At 45.4% G+C, this 23,937-nt stretch overlaps 1 protein-coding gene across 6 annotated transcripts in view; it reads right to left on the bottom strand.

The window, feature by feature from the left end:
* Positions 1–23,937, bottom strand: part of Tbc1d30 (TBC1 domain family member 30) — a 100,909-nt gene that overhangs the window by 29,931 nt on the left and 47,041 nt on the right. For 4 of the 6 annotated variants that reach the window (XM_075954603.1, XM_075954598.1, XM_075954600.1 and 1 more), the window contains 3 exons: positions 4,086–4,147; positions 3,045–3,110; positions 1,199–1,324 (listed from right to left, as the gene is read on the bottom strand). In XM_075954603.1, the coding sequence (XP_075810718.1) occupies positions 1,199–1,264 (66 nt within the window). In that variant the 5' untranslated portion in view covers positions 1,265–1,324; positions 3,045–3,110; positions 4,086–4,147. Of the gene's footprint in view, positions 1–1,198; positions 1,325–3,044; positions 3,111–4,085; positions 4,148–7,794; positions 8,215–23,937 lie in introns of those variants that run through there. The other 2 variants (XM_075954601.1, XM_075954602.1) reach the window with 1 other exon arrangement.

The raw sequence follows: 23,937 nt of genomic DNA, 5'->3' as shown, positions 1-23,937 counted from the left end.
TCAAAAGGCTAAACAAGAAGAAAAAGAAGCTAAACAAAACCAGGGAAGAGAGATGGCTCAGTGATCAAGAACACTGGCTGTTCTTCCAGAGGACATGGGTCCAATCCTGAGCATCCAGATGGCAGTTCATAACTGTCTTAAACTCCAGTTCCAAAGGACCTGTTGGCCTCATCTGACTTCCATAGGTACCCAGAAATGACAGGAATGCACAGACATGCATGCCAACAAAACATCCATATACATAAAATAACGTTGCTTGAAAGTGCACTGCCTTAATTCATAAGTTAAACAGAAAGGGACTATTTCAAATAGGAAATTTTGTCCTATGCTGAAATTTCAAATAAAGCATTAGAAGGTGGATAATGCAAATGGGTTCAACAAGCAATGTGAAGTGCTATAATTTTTTTAAATGTTCATTTGAAACAAACCAAGTTAGATCAGAAAGTGGCTCGTTTTAGTTTGTTCTTTTTTTAAAAAAAAAAAATGGATGTAAATGTGCCAACACATTAGCCATCTAGTGGTGGCCAAAATGTAGATGAGACAGCCTTCCTTTTCAAATCCCAGCTTAGCATCCCACTGTGGAACACTCATAAACTCAAAACCCACATGCCCAAGCCTTATGTACAAGGATTATTCTGGTACCAAATGAAATCAGCATTGTTGGCTCTTGTATCAGCCTCAACAATAAAGGCACCCAACCATAGCTGCCCGAAGCGGACCTGAACCGAATGCTAACCCACCTGGTTTAACGCAGATCCATCAGCCAACCTAACTATTGACACACTAACATTCAGACTAGCAAAGGTTCTAATAAGAGACAAATGTTTCTAATACAAAATATACTCACGTCTAAATTTCTCAGTCCAAAGACTTTAATGTAAAAGTACAATTGATATCCTGAGCTATACAACAGAAAAATAAAAAAGCTTCAATCTCCTATTGTGTAACAAAATTAGATCAGTTGAACATGAACGGAAGCTCAAGCCCATTTTCTGCTTGCTGGCAACATTTAAATTTATGAAAGCAAGGCATCAAACTCTCCATACAAAAGCTTCACCATGGATGGGATGAGGAAGCAAATGAACACAGACATCCAGTCCTGGAGGTGGAGGTCATCTGACCCTCTGCCTAGGAGATGTTTAGCTCTTTGGGTCCTTTTTGCAATATCAGAACAAGAAGCCAGGTTCGGGAGCATTACCTTGACGATCTGGATCCCCATTAAGTCATCATCGGGATTGCTTCTCTCATTGAAAGTGAAGCGCATGGTTTTGTCCCAGTCGATGGCAATACTGTGCAGATAATGATCCGCCAAGGTCAGCCAGACCTGAAGGGTTGCGTAAAGAAGATCGGTAAAGCAGAATGCCCCGCTGTTATTAGAAAAGTAAGATTGCATCCAGGAAGGGCAAGGAACTGTTCTGAGACCCGGGCTAGCCCACGCACCCGAGCTTAGTCTGCTGTGTTAAAGCAGACCCTGCAGCTTCCACTCTCTCTTGCAATAAATATTTGCTGTGTTCCTACTACGTGCCAAGGAACAATCTAATCGTTAGGAAAGAAAATAGCCAGAACTTCTTTCATTTTATTTCAGTTCATTGAATAGGCTGTAAAATTCCGTGACCTTGTTTTGTTTTGTTCAATTCCAAATCATTCTCTTCTCAAGCAACAGCTGCTTGGTCACACATGGACTGCTCTTCCCCACAGAGGCCTTAAACCTCCTCCCACACACATGCTCTACACACAACCCTGACAGATGGAGTCTCGGGATGAATAAGTTTCTCAAGACTCACTAGATATTTTCACTCCTTTACCTGACCAAGATAATCTAATTCTGAAAAATGAATTTCATAACTCCACATTAATTTTCACTTAAGAAACTCTCAGTGTTCAAATTCCAACGTTAAGATTACATTTATAAATTAATAACCTTAGAGTACATTTCAGACTTCAGCATTTGAACATAACTTGGCAAGAACAGCATTGATTAATATCTCCAACCAGATGTCTATGCATCAGAATTCCACTCAAATGCCCACTGGATACCTTTGCATTAGATTCATATCAGGTATCTGACTGCAACAGATGTCAGACCAATTATCTCACCCACCACTGCCTCATTACACACACACACACACCTGTTCCTCACATCCACACCAACGGCAACTCTACCTTTCTAGCCACTTGGGCCAAAATCTGGAGGTCATCTTTGACATCCCGCATATGTCTGATAGTCAATGCATTGGGCATTCATCTCAGCTCAGGCTTTAAAGTACATGCAGAATCTAGCCCTTCTCACCATCTCCAGGGACCACTGGCCCTTTCTTGCCTGAATGATTTAATCTACATGTTTCCTGGTATGTAGCCTCACATCTCATACGCTCAAAGCAGTAGGCAAAGTAGCCCATCTGACCTGACCAGACTGCTTGGAGCTTCCTGGGCGCTCTCTCTGGTGTGTGTGTGTGTGTGTGTGTGTGTGTGTGTGTGTGTGTGTGTCTCGCTCTTTCTCTGTCTGTCTTTCTCTCTGTCTCTCTGAATGCCACAGTGCATCTACAGCCTAGGAAGACATTCATGGCTGAGCCACTCAAGTTGACCCAGCCCCTCCTACCACTTCCCCTGCCTCTATGAGCCTCCCACCCTTCTTCTGAGATCATACCCCAGGTGCTCCCCACCTGAGTGCCTTCCCCCAGGCAGCTGCAGTTAACTGCTCACTTCCTCCTTCAGGTCCCTACTCACACGTCACCTTCTATATAAAATTCCACCTCCTTATCCCTATTCTCCCACACTCTCTTTATCTCTCTCTGCTTTATGTCTATCTACAGCACACATCACGGTGTGACACACTCTATTGGATTCCCTGTAAGTTTTATGAGGACAAAATATTCCATCTGCTGTTGTTCCCACGGCTGCATCCGTAGCACCCCGAACACTACCTGGCACAAACCATGAATACCCGATGCACGATTAACGAAGAATACACTTTCTGACTTCCCAGGTATTTTAATGGGCAGAGTGGTGGTCGTTTTGTATTTTAGCCCTGTGAACCCACTCACCTTTCTCCTCCACTCCTTTGGGATCCCTGTTGACAGTCTGGCAACTGCCTTGAGAGCATCATACCACTAGGACCAGAGAGAAATATTAGAGAAGTAATAATACGAACCCGGAGCAGCATTTCCCGGCTTCCCCATCTGGACATCTGTGCTGGCAATTTTTATGTCAACTTGACACAAACTAGATTCACTGGACAAGAGGGAGCCTCAATTGAGAAAACATCTCAGTAAGATCTGGCTACAGGATAAGGCAGGTCTGTAGGGCATTTTCTTAATTAGTGATTGATGTGGGAGGGCCCAGCCCATGGTGGGTGGTGCCATCCCTGGGCAGGTGGTCCTGGGTTCTAAAAGAAAGCAGGCTGAGCAAGGCATGGGAGCAAGGCAGGAAGCAGCACCCCTCTGTGGCCTCTGCATCAGCTCCTGCCTCCAGGTTCCTACCCTGTTTGAGTTCCTGCCCTGACTTATTTGATGATGAACTGTGATGTGGAAGTGTGAGCTGAATAAACCCTTTCCTCCCCACCTTCCTTCAGTCATGGTGTTTTGTCACAGCAATAGCAACCCTGACTAAGACAACATCCATAGGACATGAGAAAATTAACACAGCACCCTAGAACACAGGGCTTCTCTCCGCCAGAAGTTATCTTTCTGGGGGCTGTAAGGGTCCCAAGCCTTAAATATCCTAACCAAACACCCCTGTTGCCCATGTGACCCCAACAGTTGGGAAGATCTGAAACAAAACACCATACATCCTATGAGTCAAAGCTCTATCTGTGAGCCTCTCTGCGGTGCCTGAGGTGAAACTGTAACCATATTCATCTACTCTTGTATCACTTCATTAAAAAACGCAAAATTGTTCATTGCAACTACAAACCCAGGTTACTTAGGCTTTAAAAGTTATTGTATTACAAACTGAAGAAAAAAACTGACATCTCTTGTGTATAAAAATATGTGTGAACATTTTCATTTTAAGAATATATGACAATGTACCCTGCTGATATCCCCAAATTTAAAAAAAAATGCCTTAAAAGCCATAAACAAAGTTACCTGCTGAAACCCATTTTGGCCTAAAGATGGCTCAAGTGTGAACTTCAATTTTGTGTCAGCTCCTGGAAGGAAATTAAGTAGTTGTTGTTTATGCGAATTATAACAAAGTTGTATTGTAAATAAATTCAACACTTAACTCTACTGAATTGTATTAAAATTTTTAAATGTTTTTACTAAATTTTAGCCAATTTAATTAAAATACATTAATTCTAATGAAAAATGGCTTAAGACAATAAAATGGAGTTTAAAACATCAGATGGTCACTCCCACAGATGCCTGGAGTAACACAAAACCAAAGCCAATACCTGACACCACAGGCGAGAGCCACAAACCATCATCATCTCTGGGTCCTAAACTCAAACTCCTTCGCCTGTCTGCACCTCAGTTCCCTAATCACTGAAGTGAGGTCAGCAGCTTCTGCCTCAGAGGACTGTTGCAGTGATTGGCTGTAAAGCTCACCTGGGGAGCTAGCAGTTATAAAACACAAAGGGGTGATTCTCCAGTTGTAGAGTTTGTTTTTCTGCAACAGACAGACTAAGACAGTTAGGGAAGCTCCAAGGGCTGGAGTCAAGGAGACCTTGGGTTTCATTTCCAACCCAGGGAACAGGGTACGTCACTGGAGCATCAGAAGACATGCAATGCCATCGTGGCACTGTGAACTCAGCAAGACGGGAGAGCTAGTGTCTGATGTGGACAAGCCCTGAGCTAGAGTCCTCACAGGACAAAGTTAGGGTCATCGGTGTACCTCTTCCTGTTTGCTTTTATTTAGCAACACCAGGGATCGAACCTATAGCCCAGTACACGCTCTTTCACTGAGCTACACCTTCCCATACTCCCTTCTGCTTATGGGAGGATTTATTACAACAATTCCATTTGGTAACTTCCAAATATTTTAATTCAATCTTAATAAACCTATTTGTTGAAGATAAAAGCATATCAAGTTCTAGACTATAAACTAAATATAGGACTAAATTCTAATACTAAGTAATCTAATGCTTTAATTTTCTTTAATTTAGATCCCAAATCTATGGAACAAAAGTGGGAAAGTAAATAAAAAATTTTTGTTATATTCACAATTCTGTAATAGAAATATGTGTTGTTATTAAAGAGAAATTCTATAACAATTCTTATTCTTGTTTAAAAATCTATAAAAATATAATATAATCAAAACTGAAGATACAATATATCCTTTTTTATACAACTCCAAAATCATTTGATAACATAGTTTAGTTTTCACACAGACTCATTACTTCACCCCTAATTGCCTAGAACTCGCTATGTAGATCTGCCATGTCTTCATTTCCTGTATCTTCTAAGTACTGGGATTATAGGCAGGCACCATCATCCTGCCCAACTTTAAGCTGTGTGTGGTGTGTGTGTGTGTGTGTGTGTGTGTGTGTGTGTGGTGTGTGTGTGTGGTGTTTGTGTGTGTGTGTGGTGTGTATGTGGTGTGTGAGTGTGTGGTGTGTGTGTGTGTGGTGTGTGTAGTGTGATATGTGTGGTGTGTGAGTGTGTGTAGTGTGGTATGTGTGGTGTGTGAGTGTGTGTGTATGTGTACAAGTAAGCATGCACATTGGGTGTCTTCCTCAGTCACTCTCCACCGTATACTTTGGCTCACAGTGTCTCACTGTGGAGCTCACCCATGCTGCTAGGCTATCAAACTCCAGAGATGTGTATATCCCACCACCATCTCTGAATGCTGGGGCTACAGGTTTGCACTGTGCAGTTTGGCATGGGTTCTTGGGATGCAAATTCGGGTCCTCGTGTGCACACAACAAGCACCTTAGCATTCAGCCATCTCCCTAGCCCCTTTAGCTAATTAAAAAAAAAAAAGATTTATTGTTTACAAGTTCAAAGATCAAGAAATGTCAAACATTCTCAATAAATATTCCAGAACGATCAAATGACGACACTTGCGGCTAAGAAGTCTGTAGGCTGCACATATTAAAACCTTGCAACTTCTACCACTTAGATGGAGCACTTAGAGGTAGGGACAGATAGGAGCAATCTTCAGGACTTAAAAAAAAAATAAGAAAGTGGCCTTTTAAAAGGCATACATATGGGATCAAGAAGCAAGAAAGGCCTGGGTTTGCCCAAGCCATGACAGTAGCAGATAGATGGTGGAATGTTGCTCTTATTGATGATGGAGTTATGGGGCCCTGTACAAGTGTCCTGGACCTAGATTTCCTGTCAAAAAATGCATGGCATCTGATGATACCTTGACATTTCAAAGCTTTAAAAAATCAAAAGCGTGTTATAACTGGATAGATGAATTTCTTCTCCAAGAAAAGATTAATTGCCCACTGATTCTCATCTCTGAGAATGGTTTTAATCACCTCCTGCCTCCATAGTGGTACCCAAGAATGCCTCCAGTTCCAACCAGTGAAATGGACTTTGTTGAAAGGGCGCTGTCCAGGTCCGGGGTGCTGAATGTAAGCGCTTATAATTATGATTTTCGCTCTATTACAACAAAAACCAGGAAATCCTGACCCACGGTGACTTTGCCACTGCCCTGAAACCACCGGGTTCCCGCTGTGATTGACAAAATGTGTTGCTTTGACTTTTTGGAGCCACTTGCTGGGAGTAATCCGATTGCTTTCCTGTGCTGAAACCCAACTGGGGCTAGTTAGTCAAAACCACAACTATTTTCTCCTGATCAAAAATGAATCAGGTTTTAAGTGAAACTGATCATTCGCCGCCCGCATGCAAAGGCTTAAATCGGGTCATTTTCACGCTCTTTTCTTCTAAGTGAGATGAGAGGCGAGGAGGTTTATATTTCATCAGATAATCACAGCTGTTCCGGATTCAGAAATACAAAACGTGGGAAAATTCAACGTGGGAAGGCGATTTTTTTAAAAAAAGAAAAAGGTAAAAAGGAGACGATGAATAAATACCACACTCTGCAATTAGACACTTCAGTAGTGGAGAAAAACAAAGAAGCCACGAGGTTCGGAAAGGCGGCGACGCATTCCACCCTTTGGGACCCAGTGCCTGGGCAGAATCTGCAGCAGCAGGGTGACAGCAAGTCCCAGAAGGGGTGGAGAGGTGGGAAAGGAGGGTACATTGGAGACCACAAACTGCCTGGAGGCAGCTGGGGCCACTCCAGGGAAAGGTGAGCAAGCCCAGAGCTCAGGCTCAGCGGGCAAACAGAGCGGCCACCCCCTGCCAGAACCCTCAGCATCCAGGCGCGGGTGCCAGGGCCAGGCTCTTAAAACCCTAAGCAACGATGCCAGGTGACCGAGCTGGCGCGGAGATAAACAGAGCCTGGAGAAACAGGGATATGTAAACACAAGGTGCCGGTAGGAAGGGCCTGTTCTCACAAGGCCAGGCTGGCTCCTGGACCTTACCTAGGCACAGTTCGTGCCCTCTCCTACCCCAACACAAACACATCACAGGGACTCTCGGGAAAACATATACTGGATAGCCCTTTGCAGTAGCTGCCTTTCCCTCCAACCTGCGGGATCAAGGCCAACCCACACACCTCTTCGGAGGTCTGGCTTCCAGGGAACCCGAAGCACAATAGGTGACGCAGCCTGGGCTGGAAGGGGCAGCCTCCTTCACTTCCCCACCGAGTGCATAGGCCACGGGATAGCTTCTTCAGGACAGCGGGGTCGTCAGTGCCCTGGTGGCCGTTGAACGCACCCAGGCCGGGGTCTGCTCCCATCCCTCCCACCTGCACCTCGGTGCCCATCCACAACCCGTGCTTTACCCGGCTCCAAGGTGCACAACAACCGGGGCGCGGTCCGTGAGATGCAGCTGCGCTTTTTGAGCACATTGCTCAGGATGGTGCCCACGCCACCGCCGCCGCCGCCCTGGCGCTTCTGGCATCGCCCGCCGCGACGCAGGGAGCTGGTCAGCTTGTCCTGCCGCATCCGAGAGCACCGTCGGCCTCCCGGGTCCTCGCTGCTGCGCCGGAACGACTCCGCACGCGGGACTCAAGAGAGTCCAAGCCGGGGAGGCTCCGTGGGCAGCTGGAGCTCCGGAGACGAGAGGATCAGAGAGACGCGGCGGGAGCAGCAGGAGCTCCGGGAGACCGGCTGGCATCTGCAGTGCGGAGCCCAAACGGTTGCGACCGGAGCTGGCTGGGAGGGGAGTAGGGCGGGAGCGAGCGCGCGGGCGCACAGAGACGGAGGCGGCGCTTCAGCACCCAATCCCGGCTTCAGCCTGAGCAAGCAGGGCGGTCTGAGTCCCCGAGTCCAGAGCCAGCTCGGAGGACAGAAACCAGAAAGAAGGCAGGGATGTCGCACTTCTTCTAAGCCGGGGAGGGCTGGAGCGGCCGCAGGTGCAGACACCTCCAAGTGCCCACCTAGTCTGAGCAGCCAGGAGAGAGTGGGTGGAGAAGGAGAGGGCAAGGATGTCCGCGGACGAGCAGACCCTGGGGCGGAGAAGCTGGCAGATGGTGACCTCAACCTTCAGCCTAAATTATACTCATGTCTTTCCTGGCCACTTAGAAGGAGGGCAAAGAATCATGTTTGAGAACAATAATAACAACAAATATAGTTCCTCTTGGGAAAACTCTAAGAAAACGTTTTCCATTGAAGAAGCAATTTTTGAAAGAAGTGTTTCCGGGGGCGTGGCCAGGCCAGGTTCTCTATAAGAAATATCTGCCAGGCTTGAAAAACCCAGAAGAAACTTGAAAGCGTATTGAGTCAAAGCTTTAAGGAGGTGGGTTGGAGTGAAGACACAGTAAGACTGGCATCTTGGCCGACACTGTGACGGGGACATTGAAGGTGAGGGCTCACCCAGACGGATGAAGGATGGTGGCTACATCCTGACAAGTTCCATCCAGCCTGAGGCTGCTACGGGCAGTCCACCAAGAGCTGCCTCAAGCTAGCAATCCTGGGTAGGCAGAGAGCCCAGGATGCAAGCACTGCAACCTGCCCGTGGCTCTGCTAGGTATGCAGCAGCCCCTCCCCCTCAGCTCTATACTGCTTTCTGTCAAGGTGCCACTAAGTTGCCCTGACTGGCCTTGAACTTGTGATCTTCCTGACTCAGCCTCCTGAGTAACTGGTATAACAGTATTACACCCCCAGACCTGGCTTGACTGATATGTTTTTTCCTCTACCTATAATACATGTAAATATAAAATCATGTGATAGACAGGTATAGAGATGTAAACAACCCCCCCCCAAATCTGTCTTTATGGAATTTTCAAAGTACCCTTTTTCTTACTGCATTCTTTGAATCTCAATTTTCAAATCTTTCAGCGCTCTAGATAACAGCAAGTGTGGCATCATAACCATTAGCAGTTCAGACTCAGACTTCTTCAGCCCTCCCTTGACACACCTGTTCTACCACCTCTCTCCTTAGACCACAGAATGTCCTTCCAGACATCGTCAGCAAAGTTCTCGGGAGAACTGGTCAACCAGCTAACCTTCATAAATATCCTGCCAGCTGAAGGACATTTCTATGAACTCTGTCTTCTCCCTTCCTTTACCAGTGAGACAAGCTGGAAGTCACTTCATCTTTTCTTCCTGTGGAGATTTCACAGGCTTCCTGCAGCTCCTGCAAGTCACGGGTCTGGCTCAACAGCTGCTGTACCAGCGCTGTGTGTTCTTCATGTCCATGTGGTGCCAAGTCAACACACACTCACTTAAGATCCAGTGTCTACCTTAAGACCTAAACTCCAGATCTAGTGCATTCTCCATCTGAATGTCTTCATCAGGAACAAGACAATGGCCCACAATTATTTCCACAATTTCAACATAGCAAGTCCCAGGCCATCCAGGGCTACACAGTGAGACCCTATCTAAAAATAAAAGACAGAGAAGAGAAGATTGTTTCTTAGCAACCCTTCAAGATATAACTTGAGAGTTACCAAAATAGAATATATGGCTAGGGCTAAGACACTTAATTGCGACTCTTCCTTGGGAAGCCCATTCCATGCCTGTGTTCATCTTCTTCTCCTCCCGGGCATCTCCCCACTCTCTTAGCCCACAGAATTAGAATCTACGTGAAGCCTATCATTTACAAACTTTTGCCCTCCTTTGACAAGCTCACATCTATACTCTTGGATAAGGCGTGCATTATTCCTGAACATCTCTCCTCTGCTTCATCTGTTTGAAATCTATATTAAAATCTCTCTTAATAAACTGCAACTCTACTTCAAGAAATCAAGAGTTGTTTCATCCTCTCTCCGCTCCTATGGTGCTCCTGAACTTGGACTATTAGAAAAGAAAAGGCCATTCTTAAAGTACAATGTGATATTTCCATTTCAAAAGCAGGGGGACGGGAGAATATAAAGATTTTTGCATTTGGTCATCTTTGGGGGGGGTGAATTTTTAAAACCATGGGAGAGGAGGTTGGTGAAAGGCCCTGTTCTCAGAAAATAAAGTGATGGGGTCTGAGGAAGAACAGCACCAGAAACTGTCTACTGGCCTTCACATCCACCTGCACACATGTGAACACACACACACACACATTTCAAGGGAAGGAATGGTGTGGACATAAGAATGGAACATTGAGATTTCTTTAGATTTGCCCTAAACAGTTTTGACTTTGAAATAATGCTTATTTAAATGCTAATAAATTTAAGTTCTTAAATAAAACTATGGAAATAAATGAACATAAATGAACCTAACTGAATATAGCATTTACAACATAAAAACACAAGAAAAAATTATTGTACTTAAAATAGGGATATATACTATAAGGAAAAATAGAACTGAAAAAGATCTTAATTTTACTCAATAGTTAACAATATTTGTGTTTTAAGTCATGTGCCATAGGAGAAAGCAAATGTCAAAGGGAGCCAATATTATATAAATTATATAATAAATATATTTTTTTTCTTTAAAGTACTATGTAACATCTGTTTTTAAGACAGGTTCTCCTTATGTGAGCCAGGCTGGCCTCAAACTTGTCACCCCACTTCAGCCTCCTGAGTGCTGGGGTTGGAGGTGTGAGACACCACACTCAACTTACAATTAATGTATTTACATCGGAACTGCTAGTAGGAACCAGCTTTGTCTCTCAGATATCAACTTGCCTGCTGATCCAAACTGAACGTCAGGTCACTAAGCGGTAACGAACATCCCAACCAGCACCCAGGGTATGGTGACTAAAAGAAGCAAAGGCTCCTGGGAAAACGACTGCCTCCGGGCCTGAGCCAGAAAAAAAAGTGCTTGTGAGCCTGTAGCGCCTTCATGCGCTCAGGATGAACGGGGTCACTTCGCAGGGCACAAAAGCCACCTCAACAGGCAAACATAAAACAACCCCAGGATCCAAAACAATCTCTGCATTTGAGTAGAGAAACGCAGAACATCTTTTAAGTACTTTAATAACGGTGTTCTGAGCAAGCCAGGAAAAGGAGTCAGCCCCCAGAACGCCGCACACTTACCCCGGAGTCCAGGCATCGAGGGCTTTGTGAAGCGCCCCCAGATTTGAGGACGCAATCCGACATGGTTTAACTCTGCGTACGAATGAGGTTTGCAAAACTCTGTTAGCGAGAGGTTAGCCGCGAAAGCAAACCAGGCTGGCGTGCGATAGAAGAGCCATGTGGCTGCGCTGCCTGCCTGAGGACTCTGAGAAAGCGCCCTTTATAAAATGGAGTTGCTGTGTCCTCCAGATCTGCTCAGATTTCCCGGGCTTCTTCCACACCCTCAGGCGCTCTATCCCTCACTGCCTGGTACTTTTACATGGGATGTAGGCACTGCCCTTCATCTTCGCTTAGCCATCCGGCCTCTCGGTGATGCTGAGGACCATAGGAAGCTCTGCTGTCTTGTGATTATCTGCACAGTGCTTTAGAGGGCTAATGTGCTCCTGAGACTGGAGATGATGAGCCAGCAGGAGTAGCAAACTCCAGAAGGACAAGTGTTCAGTGAGTATGGTCTTGCATCCCAGAATTCTCCTCAGCTCAAACCTTAGAGGACTTTGTGTCTTGCTCTAACAAAGGATGCTATTCACATTGCTCCTCACTGGGCCGGCCAGCCTCATGGTCCAAAAGGAGGAGCCGCTTGTGTGGGAAGGACACCCAGCACCCGAGGCTGTGTGACACACGCCACTCGGAGCAGCCTGCACCCTTTGGCTCAGATATCACGTTCATCAGGCAAACCTCTGATTATCGTTTGGCTCCAGGAAAGGGCTGCCTGCCTAGAAGAGAATGTACTGAACACAGCAAGCAGTGGCCACCACCGTTCAGCTGATGCTGAGCAGGCTGGTGATCAAGATTCTGGGCTGTCAGAGATGAACCCTGACCCTGGATGGGGCAGCGAGCAGCTCAGGGCTGACAAAGATTTCTCTGAAATTCTTCACAGTATTTTTTCTTCTTCCCAAATGAGCGTTCCATTTCATTTCTTTCAGATAACCAGAGAAAACGGCAAAAAAAAAAAAAGCAAAAAGCAAACAAAAAATGGGCGGAGGGATTCTATGAAATTTTTCCATAAAAGTTAGCATCGTTTGTGTTTGTGTGTGTGTGCATGTGTGTACGTGCATGAGTGTGTGTGTGTTTCTGCTACTATAGCAATAAGTAGCAAAGGAATTAAACAATATTATTTTGTTTACATTGGGGAGGAAAGCCCAGACTGCCAACTTTTGTAACAAACAGATAATTAAGTTAGTGCTAAAATACTCTAAAAGTAGCCATGGCACAAGCCTGGCATTATATTTATTATGTGACTCATCGTTTCTTATTTCATGTCTGCGATATTGTTTTCCAAAAGCAAACGATGTCATCTGAAGTGAGCTCAGAGAAAACAAGCCAGCGTGGCATTTGCCTGCGGCTTTCGCAGCAGGGCCAACCCACCCTTAGCCTCTGCTCATCAAATGCCCCTTCCTACCAAACAAAGTCAGTGAGTTCCCATTTGAATCAATCGCACCTTGGCACTATCTGGAATAGCTATGATTTAAGCTGGGGAAAGCACAATGTAAATTGTATGCTGGATGCCTTGGATGTGACATAGGGGGTGAGGCAGGAGGATCACACGCTTGAGGCCAGCATGGGCTATGTAGCATGTTCTGGGCTAGCTTGAGCTACAAAATGAAACCTCGTCTCCAAATACTTCTTCACACCACATGAGAGAGTGTCAAGGAAAGAGAGCGTTTTGAGGAAACATCCTGAACATCTCAGAGCTAGAAATTCTGAGATTGGCCAATGAATTAAGGATCATTTGCTCACAGGGTATTCAGTGAGTCTTTCAGCCTACATGTTGGGAGGGGCCTCTGAAAGCAAACTTTGTCTTGAATGAGAGAAACAAGCAAGTCTGAAGGGAAGACAAGCCCAACATCAGGGATGAAAACCATGTCCCAACAGGCTTCCAAAAAGGACCTGGATCTGAAACACTTCTGGTTTCCTATTGCTATTTTTGCTTAACAGCAAGGTCTCCAAATGAAAAGGGCCTACGTGTTTATTCTCAGGGACAGAACAGGCATGGTGCTGGCAATTACCAGAGGGAAGGCCGAGGAAGCCTGCTGCCAGGGGAGGGAGCCAGGCTGCTCTGGGACCCTGCGCCTAGATCATCCCCAAGGCTACTGCCTACCACCCACGGCTGCCTGCACAGCCACAGAGCTCCCTGGCTACGACTGTCAACAGCCTGGTCTCTGAGGGCACAGGGATCTCACAGGTCACTGTATGTGAGGCATCTCATGTTGGGCAGTGGAGGAGTGCATACGTTTTGTACTCACGCTTACTAAGAGCAAAGGGGAACAGCGGGGATAAAGACTGCACCTTCCTTTCCCCTTCTCCCTACGGTCACTGACCATCTGCAGGCTCCTGGATGGTAAGAAGCAATGTCTCCATGCATCTTCTAATGTCTGCTATTGCCTGGATCTTGGTGCTCAGCAGGCTTGACCGTCAGTACCAGTGAGAAACAGTCAGCCTGGAGATAGGGTCTCTGAATGGGAACCCCTTAGGTCAATGGGGGCATGCCCTTGAAAGGGAAGTGAGATGCGGAACTCTGGTCCTTCCTCTGCTTCTCTGCCGTGTAGCCCGTAATGAGGCAAAGAGTTTTGCTCCACTCCTGACTCATCACAGGCTCAGAGCACAGAGCCAACTAGATCATGGCCTGAAGCCTCCAAGACCGGGAGCAGAATGAACCTCTCTCTTTATGGATTAATTATCTCAAGGGTTTTTGTTACAGTGATGGGAAGCTGACTCACAGAGTACTGATAGCCACTTCCCTAGAAAGTTCACATTCTCCCCAAGCCTACTGAAAATTAGAGTCAATCAGTAGTTCCTTCAGCTCCTTACCCAGAATGGAGCCCACATACGGTGAACTCACAGTGATGAACATAGAGCCCAGGACGAAGCCCGCATATGGTGAGCTCACAGAGATGAACTTCAGAACCATTTTCTCCCACCAGAGAGACACAGGAGCCGAGTGACAGGAAGGAGTTGAGGGGGGACATACATGGAACATTTTACTGTCTTTTTATATGATTCTGCTCATCTTAGTCATAAAAGCAGTCCCTCTAAGACAATGCGGTGTGGCTTTCTTCTTCTGTTAAACGCAGAGAAAAGACACCACCACACGCAGAACAAAGGAGCTCGGAGGCTCCAGAACCAAATCAGTCAGCCCCAGTCTTCCCGTCTCCCTAGTGCTGTTTAAGCGTCTCAGAAACATTCTCTTCAATAAGATTTAAAAAGAAAAAAAAAGAACACCCCCAAGCATAAATTCTACATAAATACACTAAAAAATTCTGTAGGAAGTATTTCAAGAACATTAATCACTTTTATTTATAGATCAGATATTCCAAATTAAAAATAGATCTAATATTATAATTTAATTCACAGTGCAGAGTTCACGTATCTTAGCATTGTACTGGAAGTGCACGTGGACCCTCTGCAAGCCACAGAGTGACCAGCCCGGCAAGGCAGGCTGGCTGTGTAATCGTGGTGTGAACGACTCTGGGTTTAAAACTCATTCCACAGAACCACGCTTCGTACCTTTAACTAGACCCAAACATACGGCTGGTGAGGTCATAGGCCATAGGAGAGAACCTACCACTATACTGCTAAATGGATACAGTAATAAACCACCCCTTAAGTTCTTATTTACCCATAAATCAGTGTCTCTTGACCCTCATCAGAAAAGCTTCTGCATACGTACACAGGCGATTAACACAGAGACCTGCAGTTTGTCAGTGTGCAGGAAGAAAGAGACCGTGGAGTGCTCAGCTCTAAATGGGATATCGGGGCTCTCTCTCTCTCTCTCTCTCTCTCTCTCTCTCTCTCTCTCTCTCTCTCTCTCTTTCTCTCTCTCTCTCTCTCTCTCACACACACACACACAGCTCAGCAGTCATCTGGGATGAAGAGCTAGGAAAACAGTCAGAGCCAGAGACCTTGCGCATCTATAGAAAATAATGGATTCTGGAGAACTGCTCACCCAGGAGCTCGCGGTGGCTGTAGCTATGTGCACGAGATCAAGCCAGCCAGACATGCCAGCCCAATGCTGGAGGCTCCCGAAGTCCAGCCCTTCCTGAGGACGATGGCTGCCAGGGGAAGGGGGTAAGTTTCCTTCAAATGTTTCCTCCAACAGGCTATCTGTGCTCTGTATTCCAGAAGATGATCCTACACCACGTTCATAACAGGATGCATGGCATGGGCTCACTGTGTGTGTGTGTGTGTGTGTGTGTGTGTGTGTGTGTGTGTGTGTACACATAACAGGATGCACTGCGTGAACTCACTGTGTGTGTGTGTGTGTGTGTGTGTGTGTGTGTGTGTGTGTGTGTACATAACAGGATGCACGGCGTGGACTCACAGTGTGTGTGTGTAAATAACAGGCTGTACAGCGTGGACTCACTGTGTGTGTGCGTGTGCACGTCTGTGTGTGTAACAGGCTGCACTGCATGGACTCACTGTGTGTGAGTGTGTGTGTGTGCACGCACTGCGCGTGTGTATGTGTTATAGAGGGGGTGGGGAGAGAGAATATAAAGCTGGGAGAGAAAAGTGGTGGGGGTTTAGGGGAAGAATTGGAAGGGAATAGGGGATGGGTTTGATCAAAACACATTATGTGAAATTCCCAAACAAGCATTCAGGAGGCAAAAACAGGCAGATCTCTAGGAGTTTGAGTTTGAGGTCAGCCTGGCCTACAGAGCAAGTTGCAGGGCAGTCAGGGCTGTCAGAGAAACCCTATCTCTCAAAAAAAAAAAAAAGCCCTTCAACACTAAAAGCTAATTTTAAAAATGAAATATGAAAGGCATTTTAATGTGTATGACCTTGGGAATACAGATGGAATATGCTTGTGTCAGGAGTCGGCATTGTGACAAGCTGATAACGTAGTCTTCCATGTAGCGCAACCCCTGTCACAAACACTGATAGAGAAGAAGCCGGGGTGGCCTAAGCCACAGGTGTATCCTAGCAAGTGGCCATATTTATGTTCTGTGAGCCAAGGTCCACATAAACGCTGGCAATAGAGAGGAGCTCCTGAGGAAGAGGACAGCCCAAGAGATGCACGTTCTGTGTTCTTTCTCTCACCTATAAGCAATGCGGGGCGGCACACTCTACTTGCAAACTTAATATAGCAACTGCGGCACCTTTAATTACCACATCTTTAGTCCCTGCTTGCAACAGAGCATCACTTGGCAGGATGTCAGTCTGGCATGATGCCAACACCAATCCTATACACCAGCTCCTGGGGAGGAAACACATTGTGTCTTTTGAGAAAGAAGAGATTACCTTTGATAATGTTAAGCCTTCCTGGCACTGGATGCTTAATGACAGCTTCAGTGTCCCTTACCCAAAATGGTTGTGACCACGAGGGTTTCAAATTGGGGATTTTTGTTCAGATTTATTTGAATAAATGTAGTGAGAAATCTTAGGGCTAGGACCTGTGTTTCATCTTCACTTTATACATGCGGTTGGAAAGGTGATGTTAGGCAGTGGTTGCAATTCTCTTCGGGACAGGTGTGGTGATCCACGCCTATAATCCTGGCATCTGAGGGTTTGAGACAGAACTGAGAGTTGGAGCTGGGTTGGGTTACCTAGTAAGACCTGTCACAAAAAAAAAACAGAATGTTTGTATGAAAAGTAAAGCTGTGGTATAGAGTTTTTCTACTTCTATTATCACCATATTGGCACTCAATTTTTTAAATTCTGGCTCCTGGATTAGCGGTGATAAATCTGTGTGTTTTGAGAAAACATGAAAGGCCTTTCCAACACAGAAACTAATGCACACAGTCATCCTCTTCATGCCTTTTCCCTCTCACTGTGTAGCCCTGGCTGTTCTGGAACTCGCTATGTAGACCAGGCTGGCCTCAAACTCAGAGAGATTCCCCTGCCTCTGCCTCCTGAGTGCTGGTTAAGCGTGTGTGTCAGTGCCCAGCTTGTAGGTTTCTTTCTAACTATACCTAGAAAACACACAGCTTATCAGAGTGGGGTCCTCCTAATCATCTGCATTTCACACCCCACACCCCCACATGTAGTTCACCTCTGTGCTTGCATTATTCATATGAAGACTTTGATGCCCTCAATAAATCATAAGCTTCTTTGAACACAGAAACTAATTTTATTCATTGTTTCGTCTCTCTCCACCCGTGCCTGCAGCTATCATGGAGCTGGCTACACATTTGCTACCCGGTACATCAACGCTAAAAATAAATAAAATCAGAAAGTCATCATGTCAAGAAGCGAACCCTGCCTTCCCACTCACTAAAAACTGACATTTTAATTCAATTACAAGAGGAATAAGCAGATTTGTTTATGAACAGTATTTGACTAACACTTGTGCAAATTTTAAAAAAAGCACACACTATTTTTAGACTCCTGACAAGTTTCCAATGTGTGTGGTGTGTAGTTGGTGATGCTCAACTATCACACCCTTGCCCGGCTCACCCTGGACATGTAGACACAAAGGGAGGTGGCAAGAGAGAGGAGCTAAAGCTCACAGTCTAAAAAACAGCTGCCAGGCCTAGACACCTGGCTCCACCACAGAGCAGCAGCAGTAATGGGTAACATCCCAGGCTCCTTACAGAAAGTGGGACAAGTCCCAACTCCTTAGATGTTGCTCTAAGGAGCAAGTACTACAGATAAAACATCCACCGCATGCCTGCCACACAGTGAACTCTCAGAAATGTCACCTGTTCATTCATAGGCACTTGGGTTATTTCTGAAGACTTATCTTTTGTTTGTTTGTTTGGTTTGTTGTTGTTGGGTTTTTTGTTTTGTTTTTGAGACATGGTCTTACTATGCAGCTGTCCTGGAACTCACTCTGTAGAGCAGGCTGGAGATCTGCCTGCCTCTGCCTCCTGTATGCTGGGATTAAAGGGGTGTGCCACCACACTGGTGTGTTTACCTTACATAGTAAGACTGTCACAGATTACTGCCACTTGGTCACTTGAGCTTCTGTTCTCTTTTTTACCTCCCAATCTGACCTAGTGAATGTCAGGAAAGTAATTTAAAAAAAGCATTCATTTATACTGACAAATTGCTCACATCATTATTCTTGATCTTTTTTTAAAGTTTGTCAAACACAGTCTAACATTTACTAGAAAGTTTGCTGGTCTTTGAGGGTTTTTTTTTTTCATTCTTTGCAGTACAAATAAACTTTTCTTGGCAAATTCCACACGCCTACATGTACTAACAACAGTTTTGTCAAACTGGGGGTTGCAAATATATCCTTAAAAAAAAAGAAATAGCTTGTTCAAAAAAAGGGGGAACTTGGGGTCTAGAGGGATGGTTCAGCACTGGCTGTTCTTCCAGAAGACCCAGGTTCTATTCCTAGCACCCTCGTTGTGGCTCACAATCATCTAGAACTCCAGTTCCAATGGGATCCAATGCCCTCTTCTGACCTTTATGGGCACTACATGTGTGCAGTGCACAGACATACATGCAGGCAAAACACCTATGCACAGAAAATGGAAATAAATAAATCTCAAAAAGCACATTTTTCTAAGTTTCTAGAACTCTATTTCTTAACAGAGATGCAAGCATACAGGAGCCAGGACGGAAAGGGGATAGCAACATTCACAGGTAGAGGTCAACTGCTCACTGCAGAGCCAACACTAGACTGCACGCCTTAATGATCTAACATCCCAATAAAAAGGAGCACACATCAGCAGGGTGTCTTTAACTGGGAACAGGGGGAAATGGCTAAATGACAACATGGTTAACAGATATAAGTAGTTGGTTCTGGGTAGTGAGAATATGTTTTCTCCTTGAATCCACTTTTTCCACTCTAGGAGAAGAACTCTGGGTGGCTGCCGAGACCCCTCCCCTCGGCATGGGTGTGGTGGTAGACAACTGCTGGGAAGGAGGTCCTCAGGGGTATAACAGCCCATACGTTGCCCAGGAAACTTCAGGGATGCAGCTTTTGGGGCCCATCACTCATGCTTGGGTGGGCTCTTTGGCAATCACCTGCCTCATCTAGGCTTAAGTAACCCCAATAACTCTTTGGTTCAGGAAGCTGAACTTAGGTGGAGCCATCTTTGATGTTTGGGGTACTCCGTCTGTGATGAACAGATATTTTCATCTCTCCCCAGGAAAAGTCATACCAGAGAGAGAACTAAGAAGAGTACGAGCAAATGAAGAGATTAAATAACACCCCCCGAGTCGCACGACTAGTTAGCTGGGATGTTAACCTGGTTTAACTCCAGCCACATTCTAATGACTATGTTAATAAAATATATCCAGATAACTTTACCCAAGCAAATCAAAGCATCCCGGGGGACCTAGAACCGACTTGCTCTCGGCCCCACTGGTGTCCCAACTAGGTGTGATATCCATCATTTCCACATGTCCTTCACATTATCAACTAACACAGTCACCAGTGCTACATTATTTACTAACACTGACACAAGTAACCAAAAAGAAACATCAACAAGGTCTCTCTAGCTGTGCCGGATCCCAAAAGTCCGGAAGAGCAGAGAGAATGAGCAAGCTCGTGGGTGAGGGCAACGGAGCTGGTTTTGCACACATGACTCCATGACAAGGCCTGCAGGAGTAAGAACAAGACAGATGTGCTTTGGTTGCATCCAGAACATTCCTTTCTGCATTGACCCACCCTGTGAGTTCCCCAGGAGAAATCTGGTCAACCTTCAAGTTTCCCAAGAGACTTCCGAAATGATTTGTTTCTAAAATTAATTCATCCCGTGTAAAAAAGGAAACAGGAAGCTGGTTAGTTGACTGAGGCAGCGGTAAACTAAGGACCCTCTCCACAGATAGGAGATGTCCAATGATGCAGGCTTGGGGTATAATTAGTTCGAAATTGTTTTTGTGCTAATGTTGTGCTCCGTCTTCAGTGAGAAGCAGCTGTTGCAATCACTGTTGCAGAATTAAGAAAACTATTGCAATGATCTCAAATTGCCCTGGCTTTTTAAGTGCTTAAGAGTTGTTGCACTATATTACACTCACTAGAGAAAGACTCAGAGGTTAAGAGCACCAGTTACTCTTCCAGAGGTCTTGAGTTCAATTCCCAGCAACCACATGGTAGCTCACAACCATCTATAATGAGATCTGGTGCCCTCTTCGGTGTGTACATGTTAGCAGAACATTGTATGCATAAAAAACAAACAAATAAATAAATAAATCTTTAAAGAAAAAAGAGTGGAGCCAGACAGTGGCATATGCCTTTACTTTAATCCCAGCACTCAGGAGGCAGAGGCAGGAGAATTTCTGCGACTTAGAAACTAGCCTGGTCTACAGAGCAGGTTCTAGGACTGGCTCTAAAGCTACATGATGTGGGATTCCCCTCTGTATGCTGTGAATATGTTTTATTACCATTGATTAATAAAGAAGATGCTTTAGTCTATGACAGGGCAGAACAGAACTAGGAGGGAAAACTAAATTAAAATTCTGGGAGAAAGAAGGCAGAGTCAGGCAGATCCCATGTAGCTGCCAAGGGAGAAAGGCACAGAAACCTTACTGGTAGGCTACAGCCTCGTGGTGATACATAGATTAAAAGAAATGGGTTAATTTAAGATGTAAAAGCTAGTTAATAAGAAGCCTGAGCTAATAGGCCAAACAGTGTGGTAATTAATATAGTTCTCGTGTGCTTATTCTGGTCTGGGTGGTTGGGAACAAATGATATGATGTAACCATTTTAACTTCCAGCTGCCTTGACCTCCCTGCTTTGAAGAACCCTATCCTGCAATTGTGAGCTAAAGTAACCTTTTCGCCATAAGTTGCTTTGTATCCAGATATTTTAACATAATGGAAGAAAGGAGACTAGAACAGAATATGCCTCCCCATCCTGTGTGAGCTCATCCAGGTGAGCTACAACCACACGGACAGATGTTACAGAAACAGAATATGCCTCCCCATCCTGTGTGAGCTCATCCAGGTGAGTTACAACCACACAGACAGATGTTACAGAAACAGAATATGCCTTCCCCCTTCTGTGTGAGCTCATCCAGGTGAGATACAACCACATGGACAGATGTTACAGACAGCTCCACAGCTGATTGCTCCATGGGAGAAAAATTAGGTTAGACTATGATGTGGGCTTGCCTCGTAGGACAGGAGGCCTTTGACTTGCTATGTTGTTGGGTTCAATTTCTTTGGGGGGGAATTTCTTTTGGGGGGAAATTTCTTTGAGGGGGCAATTTCTTTGGGGGGAATTTTTTTTTGGGGGGGACATTGTATCTGCTTCTCTGCAGCACTAGGAATTCAACCCAGGAACTCGCGTGTACTAGAAAAGCATTCACCACTGTGCCATAGCCCAAGCCCTGTCTTTGAATTTCTAACAACAAGGATGGCTGAGCTATAGAAGACAGACTCTGAAGACCTAAAGGAAAACATTATTAGAGAATTCTACGTCAAAGAACATTTGAGAGCAATATTGCCTGACTCAATTCAATAACCATTTCTTATTTTCTTCCAGGCTACCGTTTCCCATTCGCTACCATGAAACCTTTCCAGCTCCGTGTTGGGGACACCAGAGGACGAAGAGGAGGGGCAGGTGTGGAGTGGAGTGAGGAACGTAGGCACAGAAAACCCATGAGTAAAGTAGGAAGGCCCAACTCAAAATACTAAACACAAACCCCACAAACAAACACACTAGCACAGCCTGGGAGCCAGCAGTTGGATTGAGTTTGCTATGGATTGATTCTAGATCAGAACGATGCTCATTCGCCAAGGCCTGGAGGTGATGGGGGCAGAAGGGAGACCGGGAGATATACAACGGAAGGAAGGACTTCGTGTTGACCATGGGAAGACTTGGGTCATTTGATCCCTCCATAACTAACTATACATGTGACTCTGACGCACACTCCAGATACAGTCTCCAGAATAAGATTGAAATTGAAGCACAAGGATTGTTAACTAAACTTAAGAAATCCTGGCCCCACACTGTGAGGAGGGCGTGGCTATGGACAGACTACACCTACCCAGTGCATTCCACTTCACTGGCCTTCACAGGGTGTGGTCAATTATTAGCACAACACAAACAACTCTCCACACCCAGTCATTTCTTTTCTACAGGAATAAACCGCAACTATATCTTTAAGACAATACATATACATAGCTCAGGCTGGCCTCGAACTTGCACTTGACCCTCCTGCCTCAGGTTTTTCCAGTCCTGGGACTACAGATCTGCGCCACTATGCATTACTCCTTTTTTTTAAGAGTGGTCAGGAGGATAACAGGCAGAAATGGCCATTTCCCCATGTTTCCTGATGCAGGATTAACCCACACAGAGACAAAAGTGCAGAAGAAAAGCGTTTTTCCAATGAGCTGTTCTGAAGAGGAGTCACAGTCACAGGTGAGTTCCTAGGTAAAACACTGCTTTTCAGACAGATAAATAAGGCCAGCAGGGAGATCTAAAATAAACAAACAAACACAGGCGCCTGAGAGAGAGCTGGGCACAATGAATACACCTACAGATCCAGCCACACCACAGGCTGAGCCCAAGAGCTCTGGTCTAGAATGGAGAACACAAGCCTTGTCTCATAAAACAGCACGGACTCCATGTGCACAACTGTAACACTCAGGCTACAGAGACAGGCGAATCTTAAGTTCAAGGCCAGCCTAGGCTACATAGGGAGCCCATATCTCAACACACACACACACACACGTGCACGCACACTCACATGCATGCATAAAGTATGAGAATCCTAATTTTGCAATCTCATAGGCCAATGCTGTCCACAAATTTAGCTTCTCCCCTAAAAGGGATAATGACTGCCACTCCTTCCAAGAGCAGAAGCAGCAAACCTTCCTTGCACTGGTGTGTATAGACTTTTAGCTAGATAAAAGTCTCTGCATTTCTGTAGGGAGTCACAATATGTGGGTCCTGACATGGGCACTGAAGACAAGAAGGCTCCCTAGTGATCCGCTGAGAGTCGTCACCCAACACTCGAAGACCCCAAACTTTTCCCATTTACAGACGCTTGAAGTTAAGTCCTTTAGGCCTAAGGGAAAACCTCGGGACAGAAAATGCTGAGATTGCCACACATGTGCTGAGAGGACTTCCTTCAGATTCTGCACCACTTCCCTGCTGGTGTTTAATCACACAACTGGTTTAGGGTCTTGATGATCCAGTAATTCGGAAAGCTGGTGGGCACTGGATAAAAACAGAGCAACTTTATCTTTGCCTTTCTTCTGCCTGTGGTCTTTCTGTTCATGTCTAGCCAGAGCAGCCTTTGATACTTAGAATTTCCAGCTCCAGTGTAAGACACAGCCCTTCGCACATATATAAAATAAAAAAAAAAAAATAAAAAAATAAAAAAAAACCAGAGCAAACACAGAATCCCCAGTCCCCACCAAGGAAAGGAACTGGCTTGCCCTCTACTGGCGATAACAGGTAGTGTCGGCAAACTGTGAGGTGACCTTCCTATCCCCTTGAACTTAAACTGGGTCCAGAGGCACAAAATGAAACCTCATTATCATCTATAGCAACTTCCAGCCACGATCAAAACCTTGTGAGAAGATCACAGTCAAATGTCACACTTTACTGCCATGCCCCGGATGAGCCCTGTTCTG

The sequence above is a fragment of the Microtus pennsylvanicus genome, chromosome 20, assembly GCF_037038515.1.
Source record: "Microtus pennsylvanicus isolate mMicPen1 chromosome 20, mMicPen1.hap1, whole genome shotgun sequence".
NCBI lineage: Eukaryota > Metazoa > Chordata > Mammalia > Rodentia > Cricetidae > Microtus > Microtus pennsylvanicus.
This window is presented reverse-complemented; position numbering and strand designations above follow the sequence as displayed.